This window comes from Danio rerio, chromosome 8 (assembly GCF_049306965.1).
Source record: "Danio rerio strain Tuebingen ecotype United States chromosome 8, GRCz12tu, whole genome shotgun sequence".
In the NCBI taxonomy this organism is placed as follows: Eukaryota; Metazoa; Chordata; class Actinopteri; order Cypriniformes; family Danionidae; genus Danio; species Danio rerio.
Window position 1 is genome coordinate 17713314 of NC_133183.1, and position 26306 is coordinate 17739619.

The 26306-nt window shown below is 36.4% G+C and overlaps 1 protein-coding gene across 11 annotated transcripts in view; it reads right to left on the reverse strand.

Annotated features, from left to right (window-relative positions):
* agbl4 (AGBL carboxypeptidase 4) overlaps nucleotides 1-26306 on the reverse strand; it is a 685205-nt gene that overhangs the window by 639080 nt on the left and 19819 nt on the right. For 8 of the 11 annotated variants that reach the window (XR_012383709.1, XR_012383710.1, XR_012383712.1 and 5 more), the window contains 1 exon segment: nucleotides 5707-5831. Coding sequence is in view for 4 of the 11 variants with exons in the window: in XM_073909449.1 (XP_073765550.1) it covers nucleotides 5707-5831 (125 nt within the window). In the remaining 7 variants the exon portion in view is untranslated. 11 annotated transcript variants of the gene reach the window in all.

Sequence of the window (26306 nt, forward strand, 5' to 3'; positions counted from 1 at the left end):
GCACGCGTGTCCTCCATCAGCCCCTCCTTTCTTAGGGTAAACCATCCCTCTGAGCTATTAAACAAAAATGACAGCTGTGATGAGGCTTCGACCGGCGTTAACAAAACTAAACAACTGCAGCCCGGCCCTTCCAGCTGGCCTGTCCGGCAGACACGCCCTCTGTTCCCACATATCACTGTGGCATGTGACCAGTCGTCTCGACCAATGAGCTCACGAGTGGATACGGTCTGTCTGCGCAGTGACGAGAGGACAGGAGGAGAAAGAATGAAAAAAAGAGACAGACTTGAAGCTCGACGATGACATGAAGTTGGATCATGTTTCTTGAGGAAGACGCAGGCAGAGCAATTCCATGCAAATGTCAACCTTGCCATGAAAAAAAAAAAAAGTTTTCACCAAAATATCAAAAACCTTTATAGATATTGTGTGTACTGTACTGTAAAACACTCAGAAATGTCTCTGTTAATCTTTTCAAACAATTATATTTGATTTACCAAAGTCACACAAGTTTATATCTATATTTATTTTAATATATATATATATATATATATATATATATATATATATATTTTATATCTGTCACATCCATAACAGAGAGATGTCACATCCATAACGGAGCTTTTTCCTCATAAATGCAAAAATGTCAAATAAAATTAAATCAATCATTTATGTTCTACACTACCTGACAAAAGTCTTGTCATCGATCCCATTTGTAAGAGCAACAAATAATAACTTGACTTCTAGTTGATCATTTGAAAAAGTGCCAAAAGGTAGAACAGCATCCCAATCATCACAAATACTACAAGACTTATTGGAAACCACATGTACCCAAGATTCTCATAGAAATCAGTCAAGTTTGGTGAAGGAAAAATCATGGTTTGGGGTTACATTCAGTATGGGGGGCGTGTAAGAGATCTGCAGAGTGGATGGCAACATCAACAGCCTGAAGAATCAAGACATTTGTGCTGCTCATTAAATTACAGACCAAAGAAGAGGGCAAGTTCTTCAGCAGGATAGCACTCCATCTCATACTTCAGCCGCCACAAAGTCCTTCAAAGTTACTGAAAGCAAAGAAGGTCAAAGTGCTCCAGGATTGGCCAGTCCAGTAACCAGACATGAACATTATTGAGCATGTCTGGGGTAAGATGAAGGAGGAGGCATTGAAGATGAAACCAAAGAATCTTGATGAACTCTGGGAGTCCTGCAAGAATGCTTTTTGTGTCATTCCAGATGACTTGATTATTAAGCTATTTGAGATGTAGCCTCAAATGTAGTCCTCCAAGCTCATGGGAGTCATACACAATATTAATTCTTTTTCCACTGCACCATGACTTTACATTCTATATACTACATTATTTCTGTAAAGTGACAAGACGTTTGTCTAAGCAAAGTCAGACCTTACTGTCCTAATTAAAAAATTAAAAATCAAGACATGATCATATTTTATTTAGGTAAAATAAGTGTAATCTAGAGGCCTCTGCCTTTCATATAAGCCACTTTTGATATTAAAGTATCAACTAGAAGACAAGTTATTATTTGTTGTTTCTAAAACTTGGATAGGCGACATAACTTGTCAGAACTTGGTAAAAAAAAAGTCATACCCTAAAGATTTAGCTAAAATTACCATAGGGTCTATAGCAATACCTCAAGTGGTCACTACAAAATTCTATTTTGATGAGAATTTGAGCAGAAGGAGCAGATTATGTCAGAAGAAAAAAATATATCAATCAACAGGTATATTAAGGGGGGTTAGGCATCTTGTTTCTACAGAATGTTTTCTTCAGTATGTTACTACAGAATGCAACTCAATCAAAATAATTTACTCTGTCCATTATTTTATTTCAGAAACTCCATATTCTTTCCATCTATGATATTAACATTTTACAAATATGTTTTTATGTACAGATTTATTCACATGAAGGTAACATGCCAGATCATTTCAGAAGGTACTTTAAAATATATTACAGTTTCATTTTTAATTTACTTGTCAGTTCTCAAGTTTCTGTTTCATACAAGTAGAGAGCAATACTCGATTAGATTTAGGGGTATTAAATTATAGAATGATTTATCCCATACAACAAAAAAAATTTCCTCATTAACAGTTTAAAGAGATGCATAAGGAATCACTTTAATGTTGTTCTGTAATTTTGTAAGAATTCTATTGTATGTATGATTTTATTTTACTTTATGGTAGTGTGTGTATGTGACAGTAGTTTCAGCTGTGTGTATTATTATTCACTTGTTTACTTGTGAATAATTATTCACTGCTCTAGCATTTGTTGTAATGCAATTATTTTGTCATTGTCTTTTTATTATTGTTATTATTAGTATTATTATTATTATTATTTTTAAAAATCATTTTAATTAGCTTTGTTTCTTTTGGTTTCATAGATGTATAAACTAGATAACACATACGGACCCTCAGCATGCGTTAATACCGCCACCATATTTGTAAAGTGCTCCCAGGAAAAATGTTATTCAACCACACAAGTCAAGACCCAAGCCAATTTGAAGATGGCTGCTGAAATTTTGCACTGCAAATGGTTGTAGTAACAAGCAAACACAGAAAACAAAGCACAAAGGTATAACATTTCATATAAGATTTTTCATTTTTTTGTGTGTTACAAACTTTTATGCTGATCAAGTAACGCTATTGATGATAATACAGTCACTTACTGCACTGACCATGAGGCAAAGCAGCAGCAAATTGCACTATATTCCAGGCTTATGCTAGTTTTGTTGAATATAATCAGCAAACAATGTTAATAAAATGACAACAAGACGCTTATACAAATACAAACTTGTATTATTATCAGCTAAATGAAGTAACGGCTAGTTTTTGAAGTAACTTAAGGATTCCTGATAACATAATAGTGCCTGTGCATCAATGTGCATACTGCCCCCCTAAATTATTGAATATTACAAATATTATACCGTTTAAATCTAAGGTGGATATGCACATTGAGACACAGGGATACGGATGAATCACACGAATAGTTCATAATGGAGATTCTTTCTGTTGGAACTAGAAGTAAAAGTGATCATAGATAGATGTACATATGTGTATATACTTTGGACTCTGGATGGCCAGTCCTCCACTGCACCTTGGCCCCACATTATTTCAAATGAGTGCTACCCTGTACTAAAATGATGCATTCTTTTCAATAAACGAGAATAGCGTAGCTGACAACTAATGTAAATATCTATGTTTTAGATTGTACCGTTCAATTCACTGATTTAATTCACAATTGTACACTGTAAACTTGCATACTTTTTTGGTCACATCCATAACACAGGTTTATTTTCCTCATTAAAAAATGCTTACAGCTTGATCCCATAACTGTGTGATTAGTTGTTTTGGAAAATATTAACAGATGTTTCAATAAAATGTTACCATATACTTTCTATGTGAATTTATGTTTTAAGATTTTACTGCAACTGTCACATCCATAATGCTGGAAATGCTCAGCACTTGTTGATGTGATATTTCAAAACATTAGCCAAAAAAAAAAAAAAAGAAGTTTATTTATTTAAGAGATAACTTGACTCAATCATCCATAAATTACATTGTGTATAAACCAATCTGTGAGCCTGATGCGTGTACCACAAGGTCTCTGTAAATTGATTACAGGCATGAACTGGCACTTGAGCGTCGCGCTTCAGCAGAAAAAGTGATTTAAATTCATGTAAGCCTGCATGATTTAAGATTCATTTGCGATATCGATTCTTCCAGGAGCCTGAGATGTCATTTAAAGCATCAGTCATCTGATCTGCTGAGGATTCACGTCAGCGCAAAGGGGATGAATTTGTTTGGCTGCTAATTGTCTGCCTTTGGGATCGCGTGGGTGACACTTGGAAAACTTTTGGCATATCATCAATGCGATAATGACAGGCAGACCTCGATGGCCCACGTATCTTTCAATCTTTCGTGGCATTCAAAACTTGTGGACGGTTTCATCAAAAGTCACTCGTGGTATGACATGTTTCACATTTTAACAACAAAAAATGAAAGAAAAAGGAAAAGGTTGGGTAATATTACATTGTCATGATGTAACAGAGACCAGAAGTAAACTTAAGGGAAAAATTGCATCAGTTCCAAAGTTTAGCTTATTTTTTTTCACCCATAAGCACAACTACACTACCTTTTATAAGAAGACTGGTATATTCATTTTTCATATAATACTTTATTTTCATCTAAGATGCATCCCATTTCAAATACATACAGATTTTTTTTACTTCATATATTTATTAAAGATTCCATAATAATATGCCGCACAACTGATTTTGATATTTCAATGTTTTCTGATTGATTGTGACATTGAAGACTTGGGTAAAGGCTTAAAAAACATTAAAGCACAAAAGCACCCATATTTTAAATGGCAATTAAATGCCAAAGTATTACTGTATTTTAAATTATATAAAAGCAGCATTGATGTATGGCAGAGATGCCCAAACTAGGGTCAGCAGACCAAAGATGTTCTACAGTAACATTTGATTTGGCCCACCATCCCATCTGAAATCTAATGCAACCTTTAGTTTGTTTGATTTATTGTTCAAAGCTGACTGAAATTAAATGCTTCATTGAAATGTTTAAATGTTCATTCAGTCACCTGATGAAAAGAGATGTAAAGATTCGAACGAAAATTGATTCAAATATGTGACGATTCATATCGATAGAAATGTTGAATGAATCGTGATACATGTTTTGAACAAAAGAGGGCACTGTGTTCACAGGTGCAAACTCGCGTTACCTACATATCAGCAGTGAGGTGTAGCAGGAGATTAATATGGCAGTGGTGAGGTGCATCAGACAAAACATAAACTGTGCAAATACTGCAAAAAGACATTTACTTACACTAAAAGAACAACGGATATGATGCAGCAAAGTAGAGTCCTGCATTCCCGGAAATTTCCGAATAAAGCGCAGGAGCAGTCCTGGTATAATTTTGGACGAGAGCAGGTGGTCTAACAATATCGCTCCCGACTCCCGAGCATGCAAGCACGCGCATGTATGTGTGTGAATGAGACAGCGTGATGCTGTGTTAAGCTTGTTTGTTGCTGTCTATGTGTGTGTGTGTGCAAATGAGTAAGAGACCATTGTGCTGTCTGTGTGTGTGTGTGTGTGTATATATATGAGAGAGAACGTGATGCTGTCTGTCTGTGTGTGTGTGTGTGTGTGTGTGTGTGTGTGTGTGTGTGTGTGTGTGTGTGTGTGTGTGTGTCACTTGCTTGGTGCTTATGTGTGTGTGTTTATTCAGACAGCTTGTTATAGGCTGTCTGGACTCTGTATAGCTGGGTGGTTTTCGGTTTTGATCTGTTTGATTCGTTACATAGTGTTGTTTAAGTGTTTCCTTTATGTTTTTGAGCAGTAATAGTTTCATATATTTACCTTCGGCCCACGGCTCTTAATGATATTTGGATTTTTGTCCCTTTGTACGAAAGTTTGGGCACCCCTGGTGTAGAGTATCTTCTTACGCAATGGAAAACCTATTTAGTTCCATTATCATTTTAATGCCATAACAGCACAATAATGGTGCTATTACAATAAATAAAAACAAAAACTCTTCTACAGTTTAAAATTATTATAGTATAGAATAAAGTCTAATTAAAAAGGTAGTTAACTTCTATTCAAAAGCCAAATTTAACTACACATGGTGCTCTTCAAGGTTTTATTTTAAAATCTGGAAATATTTACGTCCAAGTGCTTACCTGAGTCTCCCGAACGTTTTCCACCGTGAAGTTGAACCACACTCTGAAGCGTGGGTTACACGTGTCAGGCCTGATGAACAGATCAAACTCGAATTCGCTGATGTAGTCAACACGACCCAGGTTACCTACAGGAAAACAAAGAGAATAACTACTTTCAGACTTCAAAATATATCCCATAGCTCCACGATAGACTAATATATGCAAAGAAAAACACATATTTCAAAACATGTAATTCTGTAGCTTTACCTTGCAGACATATATATGTCACCATAGACACTAGTGACTGCGAGAGATTTCCCTGTAGACTAATAAATTGGACTATAACTCAGTTGGGATCGGGCTGATGTTTGTGTGTGTTCACGGTATATCATTTATGTAAAGGGAAATAAAATACTCTGCTGCAGTCTAACCTTTTCTCTCCCCACAGATTTTGACACACATACACACACACACACACCACACACGCACACACACACACTCATTCTTGGTGGGATGGAGGATGTCAGCCGAGACGTTTGGCAGTCGCTCAGGTGACGACTAGACAGCTTTGGTAGCAGATCGCAGAATAACAAGCCTCAACATGGCTGCTGCAAACAAATAAATAATAACAAACCCCCCGAAAAGTGCTTTGTTGGTAACATATTATCTTGCAGGCCCCACACAAATGTCAAATGGCAGGTAATAAAGTTCAGCCTCAAATAAGCAGGCTAATGGGAACACGGGGAACCTTCTCATACTCCAGCAATTTGACAGTCCGCAACAAACAAATATTGGCTGCATCTGAAGTCCTGTTCACTCAGTTTTGCTCTAAGCAAGCTATTTTCTTCGAACGTGCGAGGCTCAATTTTTTCTGCCACTATTTGTAATTAAGAATAAGTGCAGCAAATTATAATAGCATTTGTACTGGGAGTGAATGACACTTAGGTGAAGCCTTTACACGTTCAAGTTACAAATGGCTGCAGCCACTCTTATATTTATTAATCATCATTGTACACTTGAGAAAGACACGTAACACAAAACACGCGAGATGGCTTGGCTGGCATTTTTCCAAGAGGTTCTTTTTCACATCTATCTCATTTAATGTGCAATTTCTCTACCAATGGTTCACATTCGTAGACATAACCAAGATTAGGTGTTCTTGATATAACCTTGAGTGTATTTAACAGGTGAGGCACAAGAGAGCTTAGTTTAATATGCGCATGACGCACCATCAACCGCCAGGTCAGCTTTCTGTGTGCACACTGTGTCTGTGCATTAAAAAAAATTTGTGAATCAGGAGTTTAAAAAGCGAACAAAATCTAAAGTCTCTGATGTCCCTAGAGTGTTTATGTGAAGTGTTTCAACTCAAAATATCCCACAAATAATTTAAACTAATAAATAACTAACTCGTTAAAAATGCCCATTATAGGCTTTGATCCAAATTGTGGTGTTTTGATGACTGTCGCTTTCAATTTAAATAGGATTGTGCTCCCAGCCCTCTTTTCAAAAGAGGCAATCGTGATACCCACTGCACCACCATGACACCTTTAAAAAGAACTGTCTCAGATAGAGGTAGTCTATAGAGACTTCACTTGTACATCCTGAGACATTTATAATGCATCTTAGTCACTGACATATCTTCATCAGGTATGGTGTAAAATCTCTAATGAGGGATGGCTGCTTCTCACTCAGGGCTGTTTATGCTAATGAGGGAGAGATTGTCGCTAATGGGTGGGATTTTCCCACTACGATTACATGTACAAATGTTTCTGGATACTGCTTTTATGACCTGCGATTAAAAAAATATATAACTAATTAATTGTTACCATTAGAGGCTGGCTATATTCACACTTGCCACACAACTGTGTTTAAACCCTAATTTAAAGCGAACCTGTTTTGCAAAAAAAAAAAAAAAATGTTTTAAAGGGGACCTATTATGCAAAACAATACTTTGTGAGGGTTTTTAATATGTCCCCTTTAAATTGACCAGACTTTATCACACCTGCAGATATGTTTGTGTTTGTTGTTGCAGGAGTATCAGAAGTTGCCCAGTGGTTAGTATGCCGACATATGATGCGGCAGGGCTCTGGCAGTCCCGAGTTCGAATCCAGGCTCGTGGACCTTTCCAGATCCTACTCTTCTCTTTCACACTTCACTTCCTGTCAACCTACTGTTCTGTCAAAAATACAAGCAAAAACGAATCCTTAAAAAATTATAAAATTTGTGCTTTAAAAAGAAAAAGCTAATAGAAATAAGCAAATTTATGCAAACTAAATCTGATTGTTGTGATTTTTATGATCCGTTTCTGTATTTGGGCTTCCCAAGGAGATGACACAAAGAGAGAAGAGCTTACAATTTAATTTTAATTATGGTCCAGAGAATTATAAAAATATACAGCTTGCATTTGACAAAGGACAGCTTCCAGAATCTCTACCAGTTTCATTTTCACAGGATTGTGAGCTAAAACCTACTAGTATTTTTATTTGTGAAAAGCAATCAATTATTGTACATGCACAGTTTCTAGCGTTAACGGTATGTTGTAGCAAAGACATAAAAAAGGATTTAAACAGCGGTAAATGCTGTTTTGTCACGGATAACAATTTAGCTACAAATTCATATTTATCAGTCAAACTGCAGTAAACACCCACAATCTTCAGCAGCGCATGCAATGTCTCTCTATGCGGACACTTTCCTCGTGTTCTACATCTCAAAAAACAAATTCACAAAAAAAGTATTCCGAATATATGTGAAAGATACTTGTAAGATTTTATTTTTTAGAGCTGGCTTGAGATTCAGCTGTGCTCTTCATTTTCTTTCTGATTCAGGGCACCCTTTTAAAGCTGTGATGCACACAGATAAAGATATATGCTGATGACTAAAAGTGAACTACGATTTAACTTAGTTGATTTGAACTATGATTTAACACTTTATTACAGCGGTCTCCAAATTGTCACTCAGCAGTAGCTCAACTAGACATTTAGCATTTTGTCCTATCAACTTGAGGTGGCCCACCTTCTCCAATTTAAATGTTGTTATATTTGACATATCAAGCTGTAAGCTGTCAGGTTATTATTTATTTATTTATAAACATACAGATATAATTACACAGACTAACACTAACAACAAAAACAAGATCTGCATCCCACTCAATCCATCATTGTTATAAATGTGTAAACACCTATAGTTACGCATTGAAAAATACGGTATACTATTAAAAGTATAATCTGTTTAATATAAAATCTGTTATATAGAAGATCTGTTTTATATAAAAATAATTGTATTTTCAGGCTTTGTGTAAAGGGCATACACAAAAAGTTCCAGGTCCTGAAAAAAGCTCTCAGGTCTAACGTTTGTTCATTAGAATTTTATGAAGAATTAGGTATGTACTGTATACAACAAGTATACATGCATGTATTGACACTACACTATACAATTGTGCAAAATACATTTCCATTCAAAAGAACTACTTATTTATTCTGCACTTTTAACATTGAATGCAAAAAAAAAAAAAAACTAAAAGAAATGTCAAATTTGCTGACTATAAAAAGCCAAATTTCCATGGCCTACAGTATCTAGCAAAACAAAAATCAACATATGCTACACACACACACACACACACACACACACACACAGTATATCCATATAGTTCCATATAAATATTATCAGGAATATTGTGAAAATTTCCTTGCTTCGTTAAATATCATTTAAGAAACAGTAAAAAAAAAATAATAATAATAAATAAAAAATGAAAAAGAAAAAAGGGGGCTAATAATTCTGCCTTCAACTGTGTGTGTGTGTGTGTGTGTGTGTGTGTGTGTGTCTCTATATATAATTAATAAGGGGGCTAATAATTCAGGGGAGCTAATAATTCTGACTTCAACAAACTATATACAGTTGAAGTCAGAATTATTAGCCCCCCTTTGATTTTTTTTCTTTTCTTTTTTTAATATTTCCCAAATGATGTTTAACAGAGCAAGGAAATTTTCACAGTATGTCTGATAATATTTTTTCTTCTGGAGAAAGTCTTATTTGTTTTTTCAAAAAGATTAAAAGCAGTTATACATTTTGTAAACACCAATTTAAGGATAAAATTATTAGCCCCTTTAAGCTAAAATTTAAAAAAAATGTCTACAAAACAAACCATCATTATACAATAACTTGCATAATTACACTAACCTGCATAGTTAACCAAATTAACCTAGTTAAGCCTTTAAATGTCACTTTAAGCCAGGGGTCACCAATCTCGGTCCTGGAGGGCCGGTGTCCCTGCAGGGTTTAGCTCCAACTTGCTTCAACACACCTGCCTGGATGTTTCAATATACCTAGTAAGAGCTTGATTAGCTTGTTCAGGTGTGTTTGATTAGGGTTGGAGCTAAAATCTGCAGGACACTGGCCCTCCAGGAACAAGTTTGGTGACCACTGATTTAAGCTGTGTAGAAGTGAAAATATCTAGTAAAATATTATTTACTGTCATCATGTCAAAGATAAAATAAAGCTGTTTTAGAATGGAGTTATTAAAACTATTATGTTTAGAAACATGTTGAAAAAAAAATTCCTCTGTTAAACAGAAATTGGGAGAAAAAATAAACAGGGGGGGCTAATATTTCAGGAGGGCTACTAATTCTGACTTCAACTGTATATTATTAGCCCCCCTGAATTAATAGCCCGCTACTTATTTTTTTCCCGTTTTCTGTTTAACAGAGAAGATTTTTCAATATATTTCTAATCATAATAATTTAATAACTTCTACAAAACAGTTTTATTTTATCTTTGCCATTATGACAGTAAACTTTCAAATTTCCAGGAGGTTGGATTTTTTTTTTATTTGAGAGATTTAATCCATTTAATAGACTGGATTATGTCATGGTGACACAAGTCGCTCTCAGCCACATTTTATTTAAGTACAGCTCTCATTTGAAATGATGGTACTGTGCTTCAGTATCATTACCATAGAACAGACCTGCTGGATTACCACCTGCGCAATGTAGAATTCACTAGTAATTTAGTAAGTTGTCAGCTGTCAGTTAGTAAGTTGTCAGCAGATACTCCATCTTTCTGGATGAACAGATAGGAGGCGGAGGAAGGGAAGGAGGGGCAGATGCATCTGGTTGCCCTGCTCATGCAGTCTGGGTTCAGGGGGAAAAAAAGGATGGAAGTCACCACCTGGTAAAAGTGAGCTCAGAGCTAATTACTGACAGATGGAGTGACCACCATTCCGTTACACCAGAGCCCAGCGGAACGTCCTCCTTCTGGCTGAATGGCAATAACACATCCCGATCATTCCCAGACTCACTCTGCCTGTCCACAGAATCAGCGGGTACAGAATCTCTCAGGACGAAAAACTGTAAAGTGTGAAGTTCAGCTTTTTCAAGTTTCCATCTCCTCATGCACTTCTCTAAACTTCCCGAAATCACTTTCCGAAAAAGAAACTGCGACAGAAAACAGCATAATGAAATAGGATTATAAATAAAAATTTGAGTGAAAATGTGTCACCTTTTTTCATAAACTAAGTTATGCATTTGTTCATTTTCTGAATGCCAGCCCAGTGGTTCTAATGGTCACTGCGTCTTTCTTCCAGTGTATTGGGTACAGATTGATAGTGCTCTCCAGATGAAATGGATATTGGCACTTTGGCTGATTAAAGTCAGTTTCTTTTAAACACAAATCTCCTGCAGCAAGAATCAAAGTATGACAGCAGTAGCACAGCTGCAATTGGAAAAAGGCAATTTTATAGATTATCAGGCAACTACCGCAAAGGTCAATGAGTGACCTTTATAAACATATCCGAATGAAATGGAAAGGTCCGTGTGGAAGTCAAACATGACGTGTAGCTGAGAAAAAATGAATTAAATGTACTGCGTGGATCAATAGATGCGTTTTGCAACATTTTCTCAAGTGTGTGCGCATTGAGGTTAAACCAAATTTTTAGATTTTAGTAGGACACCAGTCCCTCAGCATCAATACTAGATCCTTTAGCACCTGGGAGAGTAATGAAATTAAACTAGGACTGTCAATATATTCAGTAACTGAATAAGAATAATTTAAAGTAAATGTTGTAGGTAATGATGTTGTGAAGTTCTTTCTAAAACAAAAATGCAAGTGCAATAAACTACACTCACCGGCCACTTTATTAGGTATACCTGTCCAACTGCTTTTTAAAACAAATTTTCAAGCATTCATCCTACCTTGTATCAACGGTTCAGGCTGGCGGTGATGGTGTAATGGTGTGGGGAATATTTTCTTGGCACGCCCACTAGAACTAACTGAACATCGTGTCAATATCACAGCATACCTGAGTATTGTTGCCAATCACGTTCATCCCTTTATGACCACAGTGTACCCATCTTCTGATGACTACTTCAAGCAGGATAACGTCCCATGTCATTAAGCGGGAATCATCTTACACTGGTTTCTTGAACATAAAAATAAGTTGACTGTACTCAAATGGCATGCATATAACCCATTCGTAAAACAACACAATCTTCATCAGCTTTGCATGACTAAAAAAAGTTTTAAAACATAACATGTCTAAAAGAAATACTTCAGCCATGGTGTCGTCTTTCCTCCAGCGTGTAAAAGTAACCCCAATATTGATCCAGAATATTAAAAAGTTTTTATTCAGCATTTGTTTTTACTGCTGTCACACTTTGCAAACGCTGGATCTTTCTGCATGAACAGGGCTGTCCAGATTTACAAATCTATATTTGTTGACAGTTTGGGCTAACTTATCAGAATTATCGGAATTATCAGCCCGACAAATTATGTCAAATGTCAATGTAAAATTTATTTATATACCAAATGTGCTGCACAATACAAACTACAAAGAGAAAGATACAAAATTATAGCCAAATCAAACAATTCACACTGATAAAATGCCAAATCAAAAAGGTAAGTTTTCAACCTAGATTTAACAATAGACAGAGATGATATAGATCTAATACAGAAGGGCAGAGCATTCCACAAGGTAGGACCAGCTACTGCGAAAGCACGGTCACCCCTGTATTTCGTCCTCAACTTGCGATGCAATATTCTCTGGTTAGATGACATTCTAGTTTTATTTGGACAAACATTTTTTTAGCCTTCCGCCCTAAACCCATGATATAAAAATACATTTAGATCATTTACTTTAATCATTACAATTGGAATGTGAAGAGACTTTGAACCGGCACAACAAAAATGTTACTAAAGACAATCAATTACTGCACTGAATTAGAACCCAAACACTAGTTGCATTGTCAAAATCTGTAAACGCATAACATAAATATCCTAAATGCATTGCCTTTACACTGCTCTGACAGCAGAACAATGTCATCTGGCCCAACTACTAAAATGTAAAGTTTTCACACATCCACTTTCAAATGAGACATCGAGATGAATTTAATCAGTTTTATAGCCCAAAACCTCCAGGGCAGCAAAGAACAAGATGTATTGCCGTTTCATATTTGCCTTCCTATCTTAACGTGAATGACAGACATGAACTCCCAGCAGCAGCGATAGGGCTCCACGCCACAGCTCTCAGCGACTGAAAAGAGTCGAGTCAAACACACTTCACTCCAAAAATAACATCTGTTTACAGCTCGAACATGTATTTTTTATACATCAGCCAAGCATACAGAGAAAGAGAGAAAAGGATCAGTAGCCGAGCCAGTCACTGGAGGAGTAAGAGAGAGGAGAGAATGGGAGATTGGTGGCTGCACCTGTTCCAGACAGATGTGCACGCTAATTTATCATTCATCCATTCCAGCACATTAACCATTTACGCCACTTTTAGCATCAAATATTGGCCATCGACATGCAGTAACAGTGATCCAGTGATTTGCTCTTAATTGCGAGGATTTAATTGGATGAGACTAGATTTCTCATACTTTGCGTGTGATTGTAATACAAGCTACAATTAGTAGATAAAAGAAATGGAGGACAAAACTTGGAAAACTACGACCGCATCTCAATCAGCACCCGAGCTCCCGAGGTCGTTCATCACCAGTAGGTCGTGTGCACAAATTTGGGCACTGGTAAGGATAGTGATGAGCTTTGTTCACTACACATTGGAACCATCCTCATTGTACATCATAAAAACTGGAATTTAGAAACAACAGCAAAACTATTTATTTTCATGTATTCATTTTACTGTTTTTAATAGTAAATTAAAGCTAAATTATTTGATTATTTTATACACCAGCAACATTTCAACCATTAAACAATTATGAATGTGCAACACGGGGAGTGACACAGACAACTGAAGTTTGGATTATTCGGAGTCAGGCAAGCAATGGTCAACACAGGTGCAAACAGATGTATAAAAGGAAGTCCAGAATCGTAGTCAAAAGTATCAGGCGAGAGGTCAAAAGGCAGGCGGCAGAAAGGGACAAAAAGGTAAGCAAGGCTAAGGTCAAATTACAGTCAAACAAAACAAGGATAACGCGTTGTAATGTCACTTTACAGATTAACAAGAATCGGCCATGGAAGTGAGTGTGTGTGTGCTGCTTAAATAGTGTGTGTAATCAGTGTTTGACAATCCTCAGGTGGTGTGAGTGTAATCAGTCTGAATGAGGAAGCATGTGTGTGTGTGTGTGTGTGTGTGTGTGTGTGTGTGTGTGTGTGTGTGTGTGTGTGTGAGCTGAGTGCATGTATGAAAATGTAGTCCATGAATGTCGTATTTGTAGTCCATGAGTTATTGTGTGTGAGATCCAGCGATCTATTAAGTACGATCGCTGGTGATTGTGAGTTTGCTAGAATGTGCCTTACCTATCATATATTAATTTTATCATGTTTTTAAAAGTACATAATAGCTAAATGATTTGATTTCATATACAGTTCAGTACCAGCAACATGTCAACCATTAAACAATTATGAAAGTTTGCTAGATTGTTCCTAACCGAGCTATAGTAGTTCAACCGCAAAACTACTAATTTTCATATATTAATTTTACCACGTTTAAAAGTACATTATGGCTAAATAATTTTTAAAAAAATCATATACCAGCAACCTTATAAAACTTTGCTGGATTGTTCCTAACCTATCTAGTTTTTTCATGTTGACAATAAACAAATAAGGTCTCTTGTTTGTCATTACGTTTGATGATTTGAGTCACTTGATTCATATTTCGCACTATGTGCCCTGATTTTCACGGTGCATTGTTGGACTTGTCTGGGCACAAAGATTTCAGTGCACTGGAAGATTTTTGCAATTGAAACAGCACTTAAAATGGCTGATGCCCTGATCAGTGCACTGACTACTGAACAAGGGTGCTGATTGAGACGCACCCTACAAGTGCTTTTAATGTGTTTATGTGTGCTATTGAGAAAAAGGTTTTTAAAAGTGATGTTAGCAATTCTTGACATAACACTGACAATCCGCACTGCCACAAATATGCAAAGAAAAAAGCTAAACTGAATTTTCCTATGGAAGAAATATGAATGTTATGTTGAATGTCATGTCATAAAAAATTAAATCAACAAACTGAGTTGAAACACTTTTGCACAATAAAATGCACAAAATTTATGTTGAAATATGTATATATAAAACATATGCACATTAAAGATAACCTTAATGGCTTTGACACTCAGAATGTGATATGCAACAATAAAAACAAAGACACCATTTTTAAGGTAATTTTAAATATATAAGGACAACAAAGATAATACCACTAAACTGGAACACCAATATTGTTGGAATTTTTATTGTTGCAATTTTTTTCAGCTGGCCGATTCATTCATTTATTTATGTATTTTATTTTATTTCATTTATTTATTTTATTTTTTTTTTTTTTCTTCAGCTTAGTCCCTTATTTATCAGGACTCGCCACAGCGGAAAGAACCACAAACTATTCCGGCATATGTTTTACGTAGTGCATACCCTTCCAGCCATAAACCAGTACTGGGATTTACCCATACACTCACACGTTCACACACGCACTCATACTGTACACTTAGGCTAATTTTGTTCACACTTATACCACATGTCTATGCACTGTGGGCCAATCAGAATCCAACATGTACATTAAATGGCTTGAGTAGTTGAAAGGGCAGCCAGCAAAAAGCTTTCAGAACATTACGGTGTTGATGCTCACATAGTAATCGTAATATCAATCTTCAGTTATTGTTCTTTTTTTTAACAGACATTTATAAAGGGGAGGAAAGCAATGCTTCCAACAACACAAGTACAGGTACGCATTCACGGAAGTCTGAAAGTCATTGTGTAAAATAAAAATAAAATTCAGTTTAAAATCTTTGATCTCAAAATGGAAATTTTTTCAGCATCATAGTCAGCTCCACATACAGCAGACAAAATCACTATCTTTTCAGTACCATAGTCAGCTCCAAGAATAGCAGACAAAAATCTCAATCTTTTCAGCACCATAGTCAGCTACATGTACAGCAGAATAGAGTTGCTGTCCATGGTCCTGACCAATCCACTGCATTCAACTTTTAAAACATGCAGTGCTAGCAAACATACAAACCCTCGAACAGTATTTCTCTCATTCAATTAACTGCCTTATGTAGCTTTTAATATCAATACAAGCACGCAAAAATGCTGAATTGGCAGCAAGGATAGGATTAATTTTTCTTCAATCTTCAGCTCCTATATAATGTCACATTCGTGAGAAGAAAAACCCTCTTCGGTGGCTTCAGGGCATCCAGTCTGCGCTCAGCTTGATGGGAGAGGATATGATACACCATTGATTTGAGTTTTAATTTTATGGTGCCTGACTCCAGAGTCCGACCATGATGAGCTGTAATCTACAACGCTTCGGCCAGCCCTAAACAAGCATAAATACTACAGCGGAGGAGAGCTCCGGCCATCACAGCATGGAGGACAAACGCCATTTTGGATGACAGTTCACTGACAACACAGATAATTCAATGTATAACCAGGGGAGGAAAAATCAATGACTGTATTTTAACTTGCCGTAGCATTTGTTTGTGTGTGTGCAGAAGGACAGAGTGTAAACGAGAGAGAGAAATAAGAAAAAGAGAAAGCAAGCACATTCTCCTACGTCTTGAAAATTTCATCTGCATATTCTGTCATACGAGACTTCTACGACGCAGTGCTTAGGATTTAACAAATTGGGTTTTTTAGCAAATAACGTAACAAGCTCGGCTCAGAGGAGAACTCTGTGGAGTTCAATGGGAATAGAGGCAGTGTTGTTTTTATAGCCTGTTTGCTCTCAGCAGAACGACACTGCCGAGCTGCTGGGAGGAGAGACACTTTCTCATTTATAGGGAGTTAATTCCCACTGTTATCAGCAAACTGAAATAAACATTCCATATAGAGAAAAGAGTGGGAGGTTGAATCATCTTATCTGGTGGCTTGTGTGTGTTTGTGTGTGTGTGCATGTGTGTGTGTGCGTGTGTTTCTCATGTGGTTAACCTTGTTATAAATGTAGAAGTGAAAAGCAAATGGAGAATCCGTATTAATGTAATGTGTTTGCTGTCTGGAGAAGCATGTGGGTGGTCTCCACATAGCTACCTCGCACTGTTCCTTCCTTCCAGCTGTTCAATTCAGACACTTATTTCTAAAACATACACTTGGCCTCCATTGCAACTCATCTGATTAGACTTTTTTATAATCTTCTGTTTCTATGAGTATAATAATGCTTAACATCTCATATGACATAGAATCTACGAACCAGCACAAGATGTGCAACTTATATAATATAATATAATATAATATAATATAATATAATATAATATAATATAATATAATATAATATAATATAATATAATATAATATAATATAATATAATATAATATAATAGTGCTTTCCACACATAGGCTTTACTTGGAAGGGCTGCCCAGGTATATTAACAGCCGCCCAAGTATATTTAGCGACACAATTTTTGTTTTACTATTATTCTATTATACTATTATACTATTATTATCCTATTCTCCTTTTTTTAGTATCCGCCCAGTATAACCAAACATCCACAGTCTTTTAAGTAAAGTCCGGGATTTAGCTTTTGGTTTTGCTTTCTATAGCTGTCGTTAACCGTATGTGTTTTTACTTAACCCTAGTTTCGTTTGGCTCTGCAGCTGACAGCACATGCACAGTCAGGAGAGTGAGAGAAACATTAAATAATTAACAGTTTTATCTAAACGACTCAGAAAAAAAAACTCAAGGAGAGGACAAAATGACTGGTCTAAACTGGCTGCAAAATATATATACACACCATAATGGTTAAATCAATGCATTTACCTCATTAATTAATCTACACATTTTAATCTTGTAATTATTATAACTAATTTAGAGATATTGGGTTTTTATTCCCCTCTCTGTCATTGAATTCTCATTTGCTATATATTGATTTCATGATGCCAAAATATTAGATATGCTATTTTATATACATATCTAAAATGCTTTGGCATTCGTTTTGAACTTTAAAAAGAGGGAGAAGCAGATTATACCTGTCAGTGGGTGTACATGGCTTCTGAATACCATAAAAGTAAGAGAAAGAGAGAATTTCCTTTGTATTTACATTTTTTTTTTTTTTTTTATGGGTCTTTTTTACTTTAACCCATTGTAAAGAAACAGGCAATAACAGTGTTGTGTCAATCTGGCTACCACCGCAAGTACAATACAAACCTTTGGGAACCCCTATAATATAATATAATATAATATAATATAATATAATATAATATAATATAATATAATATAATATAATATAATATAATATAATATAATATAATATAATATAATTTTAAACATTTGGAGTCAGTAAGAATTCAATTTTAAATAACCTACTGTAACATGTAACAACAGTATACATACTGTAAATTTGTTTAGTTGCTCCTTATAGAATAACGTAAAATAAGCTATATAATGCTGAAAATAGAAGGAGAAAAGACAGAAAATGAAAAAGGAGTGAAGCAGAATGTGGTGTGTAGGCCTGTCAGACACTGGTATACAATAGCAACATGGCTTGGCTAATCCCATTACAGAGCTACAAGCCTAGTCAGTTAGAGCAGTCCTCCTGCTCATCCAAAACAATGGGACACTCTGCAGTCTACAACTGCCTAACAACCCACATCCGAAGAACAGGACCATCCAGGGAGACAGCACAGAGACTGGAAAACAAAGAAACAGGAAAATAAGGCAATAAAAAAAGGAGTCATATAAACTTCAGTGTATATTTCCTTTACCTATAGCAAATAGGACAATGCATGATACTCATAATATACTTTAGATTAAGAGTTCTGATTTAGATTTGGTCAAAATAAAACAAACCTTGGTTCATTTGAATAAACAAGAATCCAACCTTCTAGCTTGTTGCACACCAAACAAGTAGTCCGAGACCCCTGAAAAAAATGTTACTCTGCCTGGTTCTAACCAAAGACCAAAAGACAAACCAACAATTCTACCCCCTAGGTTTTCCCTTTCCCCAATTCTCTTTAGCTTGAAGGCGTAAGGCTAAAGGGAAAAGCTAAATAGCTCTTGAAACTGAGATTTTTCAGGACCATACTCAAAACCAAGGGGTACGAAAATTTTCCCAGAATACACCATCTACAACGGCAACATGGCTGGACACAGAAAAAAAGAAGATGCACAAATTAGTATTTTTTGTCATTATTAAAAATTTTTTACAACAAACAAGCTTATGTTTTAATATATTCATATGGGCGTTATTATTTTACCATCATGCTTTAAAAAAACTTATATAAAAAACTATAAATTTCTATCTATAACCCATAATAATTACTCCTGTATAGTAGTTCCACATCTGTCAATCGATGACACATGAATACCCTGTCAGAAAAGTCTAGTGGCTGGAAATTAACTGTGGCAATTATCAGTGTCTGCTGTTATGGTAATGTTGTTTTCATGTGTTTAGATGAATATGGCTACGGTGCAAATACACAGTACAGTTACCAGCTTATTACATTATATCGTTATGATAACATGACATTGTTGCCTTCAGTCATTTCCTGAAGATAAATACAAAAATTAAAAATTAAAAAAAAAAAAAACGCAACTGGAATAACTACAGCAATTACCGTCGTTGATCTCATGCGACGTAAGAGATCACGATGGCATATGATGACGTGTGCTGCTGTTGTAGTGCCGTCTCATTTCTTAGGGGTAAAATTTGAGGCCCTTTCCCTTTACACTCTGTTTTAAGGGCCATGGGGAGGGGGGAATGGTAAAAAAAGAAGACAGCAGCCATTGAAGAGAATGTCAAATTGACTTTCAACCCCATAAACTCTGCATTAGAAACACCTTGCATAAGCTGTAATTAATTTTTTGTAATTTGATGCAAAAATATAAATAATATCTATAAAAGCATATAAAGGATCATACGTTTTGTTTTGTTTTTAAATGAAAATATAAAACATTTTCAAGGGTAATATTATGATGACTGTTAAACGTGTCATAACGGTCTTGTGAAAAGGGTCCATTAACTGGGTAACATTACCATTAGTGAAAGTTTTTACTAACACAAACAAATAATGTACAAAATATTTATTACAGTATTTATTAATATTATTTAATGATATTAAAGTTGTTAATTTTGGATTATTTAAAGCATTAAATACTGTACAAGTATTGTTTATTCTTAGGTCATGAATTCAGATCACACTATTTGAATCTTCCTTTTCCATTCCTTCTTTTAACACATTTTATATTCATAGCATATTTTATATGCTTTTAGCAATCTAATCCTGGCAGATCGCTGGTAAACACACAGATCGCGAAAGGACAACAAATCCACCATTATATGGACTACAGATCCAGTCATGCACCACTCACATGTACCTGTTCCAGATTTTGTTTGTTTCACATACTCATGGCTGGGAGCCACTAGCGAACTGATCACATGGACTTTATAAACAACACACACACACACACGCACGCACGCACGCACGCACGCACGCACGCACGCACGCACGCACACACGCACGCACACACGCACGCACACACACACGCACACACACACGCACACACACACACACACACACACACACACACACACACACACACACACACACACACACTGGGTTTAGTCTTGTTTATCTGTTACTGTAAACATTGACGCGTTTCTCTTGCCTAACTTTGCCGAGTTTTGACCCTCACCTTTGCACTGATCACCTGCCTGTACCGACTATTTGCTTGTGTATTGCCACGACTTATCTGAATTGCCCGTATACATATGTTTGTTCCTGTGCTGACTATTGCTTGCCTGATCATTCTCCTAATAAACCTGCATTTGGATCCTCACTCCTTCGTTAGCGTCCCATCACATTACACAATTATTTAAATTATTTGTTTTTCATATGTCTTATACTTACTGTATTTCATGTTTCTTTTATTCTTGTTTATATAAAGCACTGTAAAATACCAATGTGTGAATGTGCTCTTTAAATAAACTTGTAACTAAAGCAGTAATTAATGGATACTTATTTTAAAACATGACTGAGAACGAAAATACAAGTGTGAACACAGCTTAAGCTGAATGTAAAACAATAAATAATAGGAATAAACACATCTACCTGAACAACAAGGACACGTACTATCTGTTGTCTATTGACTAGCTGTACTTTAATTACTGGTGAGAAATGTTGTAATGCAGCAAGTCTACAGCCTCCCAGGTACTGATAACGGCATTGGACACAGATATCTTTCAACCTTTCAACAAGTTTTTTTTCTTCTTATTCTTCTGTTACAAACTGCATTGGAAATTAGAAGCGACTCTGGAGACTGGCCACCTCTTAAATGTGTTTTTGCCATGTGCTCCTTTTCATTATTGGAAAACACATCAGACTCTCCCACGGGTGAGAATACCTGGACACGGACAACTGATAAAGCTGGAATTGATTCAAACCCCAGGAAAGGTATCTGGCTCAAGACCTCCAGCCAAACTCACTTCATGCAGTTTTTCCTGCTCTCTGTCTAAAGGCAAGGTGTCACCGAGGCAACATCAATCTCTCCTTCTGTCCCTCTCTCGCTATCTGGCCGAAACTTTTTCACATTTTATCGTTAAATCGAGACGAGAATAGAGCCATGACCTCCAACTCTCAGGGCGTCTGTAACAGGTGTCAAAACTGTAGAAAAAAAAAAAAAAAAAACACGAAACTAGCATTCTTCACAATGCAAGCTCAAGTGGTGGAAAAATCAAACTTAAGTACCATTACTTGCCTTAAAATGTAGTAGTTTTAAATGTAGTACAGGCCGTCGACGTCAGTGTCCAACCTAAAGCAACCAAATATCAACGTCTAATGATGTTATAGCTTGTTATAGTTGGAGCTATAGCTTGTAGTAGTTTTAAATGTAGTAAAAGTATCCGTTAAAAATATTATTCAAAGTATGAGTAAAAAGTAGCCCTTTTAAAAGTACAAGAGTAGTCAATTATGCAGTATTATGCTGTAAAAAGCTGATGCATTTATATGTAATTTGTGGATGTGTGTAAATGTAACATGATGTTTTGTGCCCGCTGTGCATTAGCTAAATGCACAACAGAATAGGACATTAATATTAGGTTAGATTTAGCTTGTGATTTCAGGTGACCAAAATTCAATGTCTAGCCAGCATCTAAAGACAAGATTATTTTGATGACAAATAACGATGACAAATGACGATGATATTTGGTTGATTTTAGGTTGTGTTAGAAAGTGACCAAAATAAAACAATGATCCAATATCTTAAACCAACGTCATATTGACATCAAATACTGACATTTATTCGTCAGGTATGGCAACCAAAACCCAACATCTGATAGACGTCATAGCTGTAACATCCACACAACTTTAAGCTATAACATCATTAGACGTTGATATTTGGTTGCTTTAGGTTGGACACTGACGTCGACGGCCTGTTGTTGGGTTCTGTCGTCAACCTAATTTTCCTTCCTAACAAAATGCAACGTCCCCACGACGTTGGGGTTCAATAGTAAATCTGACGTCATGTTGACATCTTGTGCCTGCTGTGTATTTAAGGCCATTTCACACAGTAAACATCCGGCATCTTCTCATGAGTCTTTCGACTGCATCTAAACAGTCTCTAGGTCAATGCGTGTAAAGATTTTGGACATCTTGGACACTTTTAATGCTTCCATACAATTTGCTGCAATTATAAAATCGCCCATGTGTTGAGGTAGTTCATTATGATGTGATTTACTTTCCATGTGTGATTTGATTGGACAGAAAACAAACTGATTTTTCTAATCTCCATAGACAAGAAAAAATAGGGACTGCAGGTTGAAGGAAAGTAATGGGGTAAAAGTACAGATACAACACTAAAGAGGTACTCAAGGGAAAGTAAAAGCACACATTTATAAAACTACTTAGTAAATTACAATTTCTGAGCTACTCAATTACAGTAGTTTGAGTATTTGTAATTTGTTACTTTATACCACTGGCGAGCGCTAGTCCGGGAGTCCCATGAGGAAGGCTGCGCAGTGTGTGTGAACGTGGGTTTTGAGCCAAGCGGCCTCTAGATGCTAATTAATGACATCAATTACGCAATGTCACCCAAATCACTAGACTGTCATTAAAATGGGACTAAATAGTAAAATAATCACACGCATTAGCATTTTATCAAAAACAGGGCTGGGAATAAATGCAACAGCAGTAATTGCTTGACATCTATCTTTTAGCGTGGACACGCAGAACCCTCGGCGGCACAAAATACAGAGCGTCTGCGTCTGTGCTTCGCAGCCCACACGCTTGGCAGCAGTGATAAAGGGGCCAATGAATCTGAAAAGGTTCAAATTTTCTTGCTGCCCTTGTATCGGTATTGCGCGAATGGAAAAAAAAGGGCCCAAAGCAAGTGTGTTCATTTCATAACAGTCGGCAGGTCACAGGGAGGCATTCACTGTGAAATGTACTAAATTGTACCATCGATCTCAGCCATGAAACATGCCGGCTTTTCTGAAGCCCCAGACTCCTGGAGGCACTCTTTTAAAAGAGCCACTCACCGCCGTCGACTGCGGTCTTCCCCTCTTCATCTCATCCGGGAGAATGCGGGGTTAACGTTGTTACCCCTTTAAACCCAGATTTAGATTATGTAGTGCTTTGTTCTCCTTCCCTTTCATTCCTTGCCTTATCGTTTTGTTAGCTGTACGGTTTGAGTCCTTAGTCGGTAAACAGAAGTCACTTCAAATTTCATGCTATCTCTTTACGAGTTAATTATGTGAAGTCCTACAAAGGACAAAAGACGCTTTGCCAGCAGGACAACAGTCTAGCTCCTTTTCCGTTTCTGTGGGCTGTTTTTTTTTTCAGCTTTGTCGTTTTGTTTTCATCTCTCCCTAACACACTCCCTTCCTTCCCTTTCGTTATCTCTTCCTCTAGTTCCTGCTTTATATCCCTGGCCAGGCAATAAGAATAATCTTTCCTGCGGAGAGTTGGGAGATAAAGACAGAAGAAGCTGAAGGGTCCTTGGTGAGCCTGTGGCGAAGAGAAGGTCAACAGTGCTGCTAAGAGGGGTCTGTTATCAGGGTGGTAGCATCCTACTGGGGAGGCGGCTGCCCTGTTTATTTACAGTTGATGCTCCCCAGTTGGTGTGCGCTATAGTGCCTGGGGCTGACTGCTCTGTAATGGGAGGCAGGCACCTGAAGAGGAGACGGGAACAAGGGAACCCTGAAATCAACAGCAACTCCTATAGGTCACCAATAAGAAAAGGGGCTTTCATTGTAAGAAGCATGAAATGTCAAACAAACAAATAATCAGGATGAAATGTTGATCAGTTGTATCAAAGTGCAACATAATACCTGATACAAATCCAGTTTTAAAAATGATCATTCCATACGCAATTATTAAAGGGATAGTTCACCCAAAAATGAAAATTCTGCCATCATTTGCCAACTCTTAACGTTTCTTTCTTTGAACACACACACACACACAAAAAAAAGTATTTAGAAAAATGCTGGTAGCTGGGACACTTCTAGAGGTATCCATAATCCTGGTCCAAGCCGTATCTATTGCAAATGCAGTGGCGGTCATGGAGTGGAGAGCATGAGATTTCTGAAAGACCCCAGTGACAGGCGAGTCTTCGCATTCATTCCGTGAATGACACCCACCGGTGACCTACTCACACCTGCAGATTCTCCATGATAGATGTCCAGCATTCTCCAGCCTCCGGTGCCTAGACTAAAAAGTGTGGCCAGAGGAGAAATGGTCATGCCCAACTGAGCCTGGTTTCTCTCATGGATTTTTTTCCTTCACTTTCGTCAACTGGTGAAGTTTTGTTTCCTGCCACTGGCTTGCTTGGTTTAAGACTTTGATGCCAATCAATAGATTTGCTCTTCAATGTTTGGACTTTCAGCAGTGAAATTTAAACCCCACTGAACTGAACTAAACTGAAATTCAACTTTAAAAACTGGACTGACAGTTGACTAGAATTCAGTTGACTAGAATTTCTCTGTTAAGCGCAGCTTTGACACAATCTACATTGTAAAAGCGTTACAGAAATAATCATGAATTCAATTCTTTTGTTTCACAAATAGTTCATGAACAGGTGAAAGGAGTGTTTTTCATTCATGAATGAACAATCCATTAATTATTGTAAACAAAATATGAACTGAATAGAATTTGAATTTTGATGTGTATTTATATTATTGCTGTAAATGTTTAAAATATAATTTCTTTTTGGGACGGGGGTCATTTGAGATTTATATACCTTATAGGCCTTACAGAAATATTACTCTATAGACTGATGGATTGGCACTTTAACAATTGTCAATCAAAACTATGGACCCTTTTTTAAATAAATACTGTATTCAGCAAGGATGCATTTTAATTTCTGGATAATTTGTTTAATTAAATATTGGCTGTTTCTCAATTCCAAAAACGGACATGCGCTCTTGTGAAGTCCGGTCTTGCCGTCACCCCGAGGTCACCCTGAAGGAAAGAAGTCAGGAGCCCGCAAGAACAGAGCACGTTCTGTGAAAAATGAGATGCTGTGTTCTCCCTGATGGTCATTTTTAAGGGAAAATTATTTAAACTTTACAACATTCAAACAATGATTAGTTTGTTTGTTTTTTTTCCTTTTCTATATATATATATATATATATATATATATATATATATATATATATATATATATATATATATAACAAAAACTTTACAAATATACCTTGCACAACACAAATAAAACATTTTAATAAGAATTGCCTTTATAAGGTCTCGTTTAGAGAGATTCCTGAGATAAATAAATTTTATATCTGAACTTTAATAATAAATCTGTAGAGCTTCACATCTCCTTTATTCAGCCACAATGACTTCTGGGACTTCGAGCGAGTTCAGTGCTCAAGTCTGCATCGGTGCATCCTTGATACCAAGAACACGACTTTGAGTTTTGGAACTGAACTTTGGCGGTTGATGATGACGTTACACAAGAACACTGATGAATGCATATGGAGACACAGCCATTGTCTTGAGCAAGGATGCATTTAAAAATAATACAAACTACAATGGTAATGGAATCAATTAACATTTCAAAACATAAAAAAATAGAAAACAGCCATTTCAAATTTAAAGAATACTTCCACAATATCATTGTTTTGCTGTGTTTTTCCATCAGTCTTTAACAGTAGTTAGTACAGTCCATCCTGTAAACTTGCATCCAAGCTCAAGCCTTGATTGTGTTTTGTTTGGTCTACTCTAGGCTATCAGTTTGGAGTGAAAAAAAAA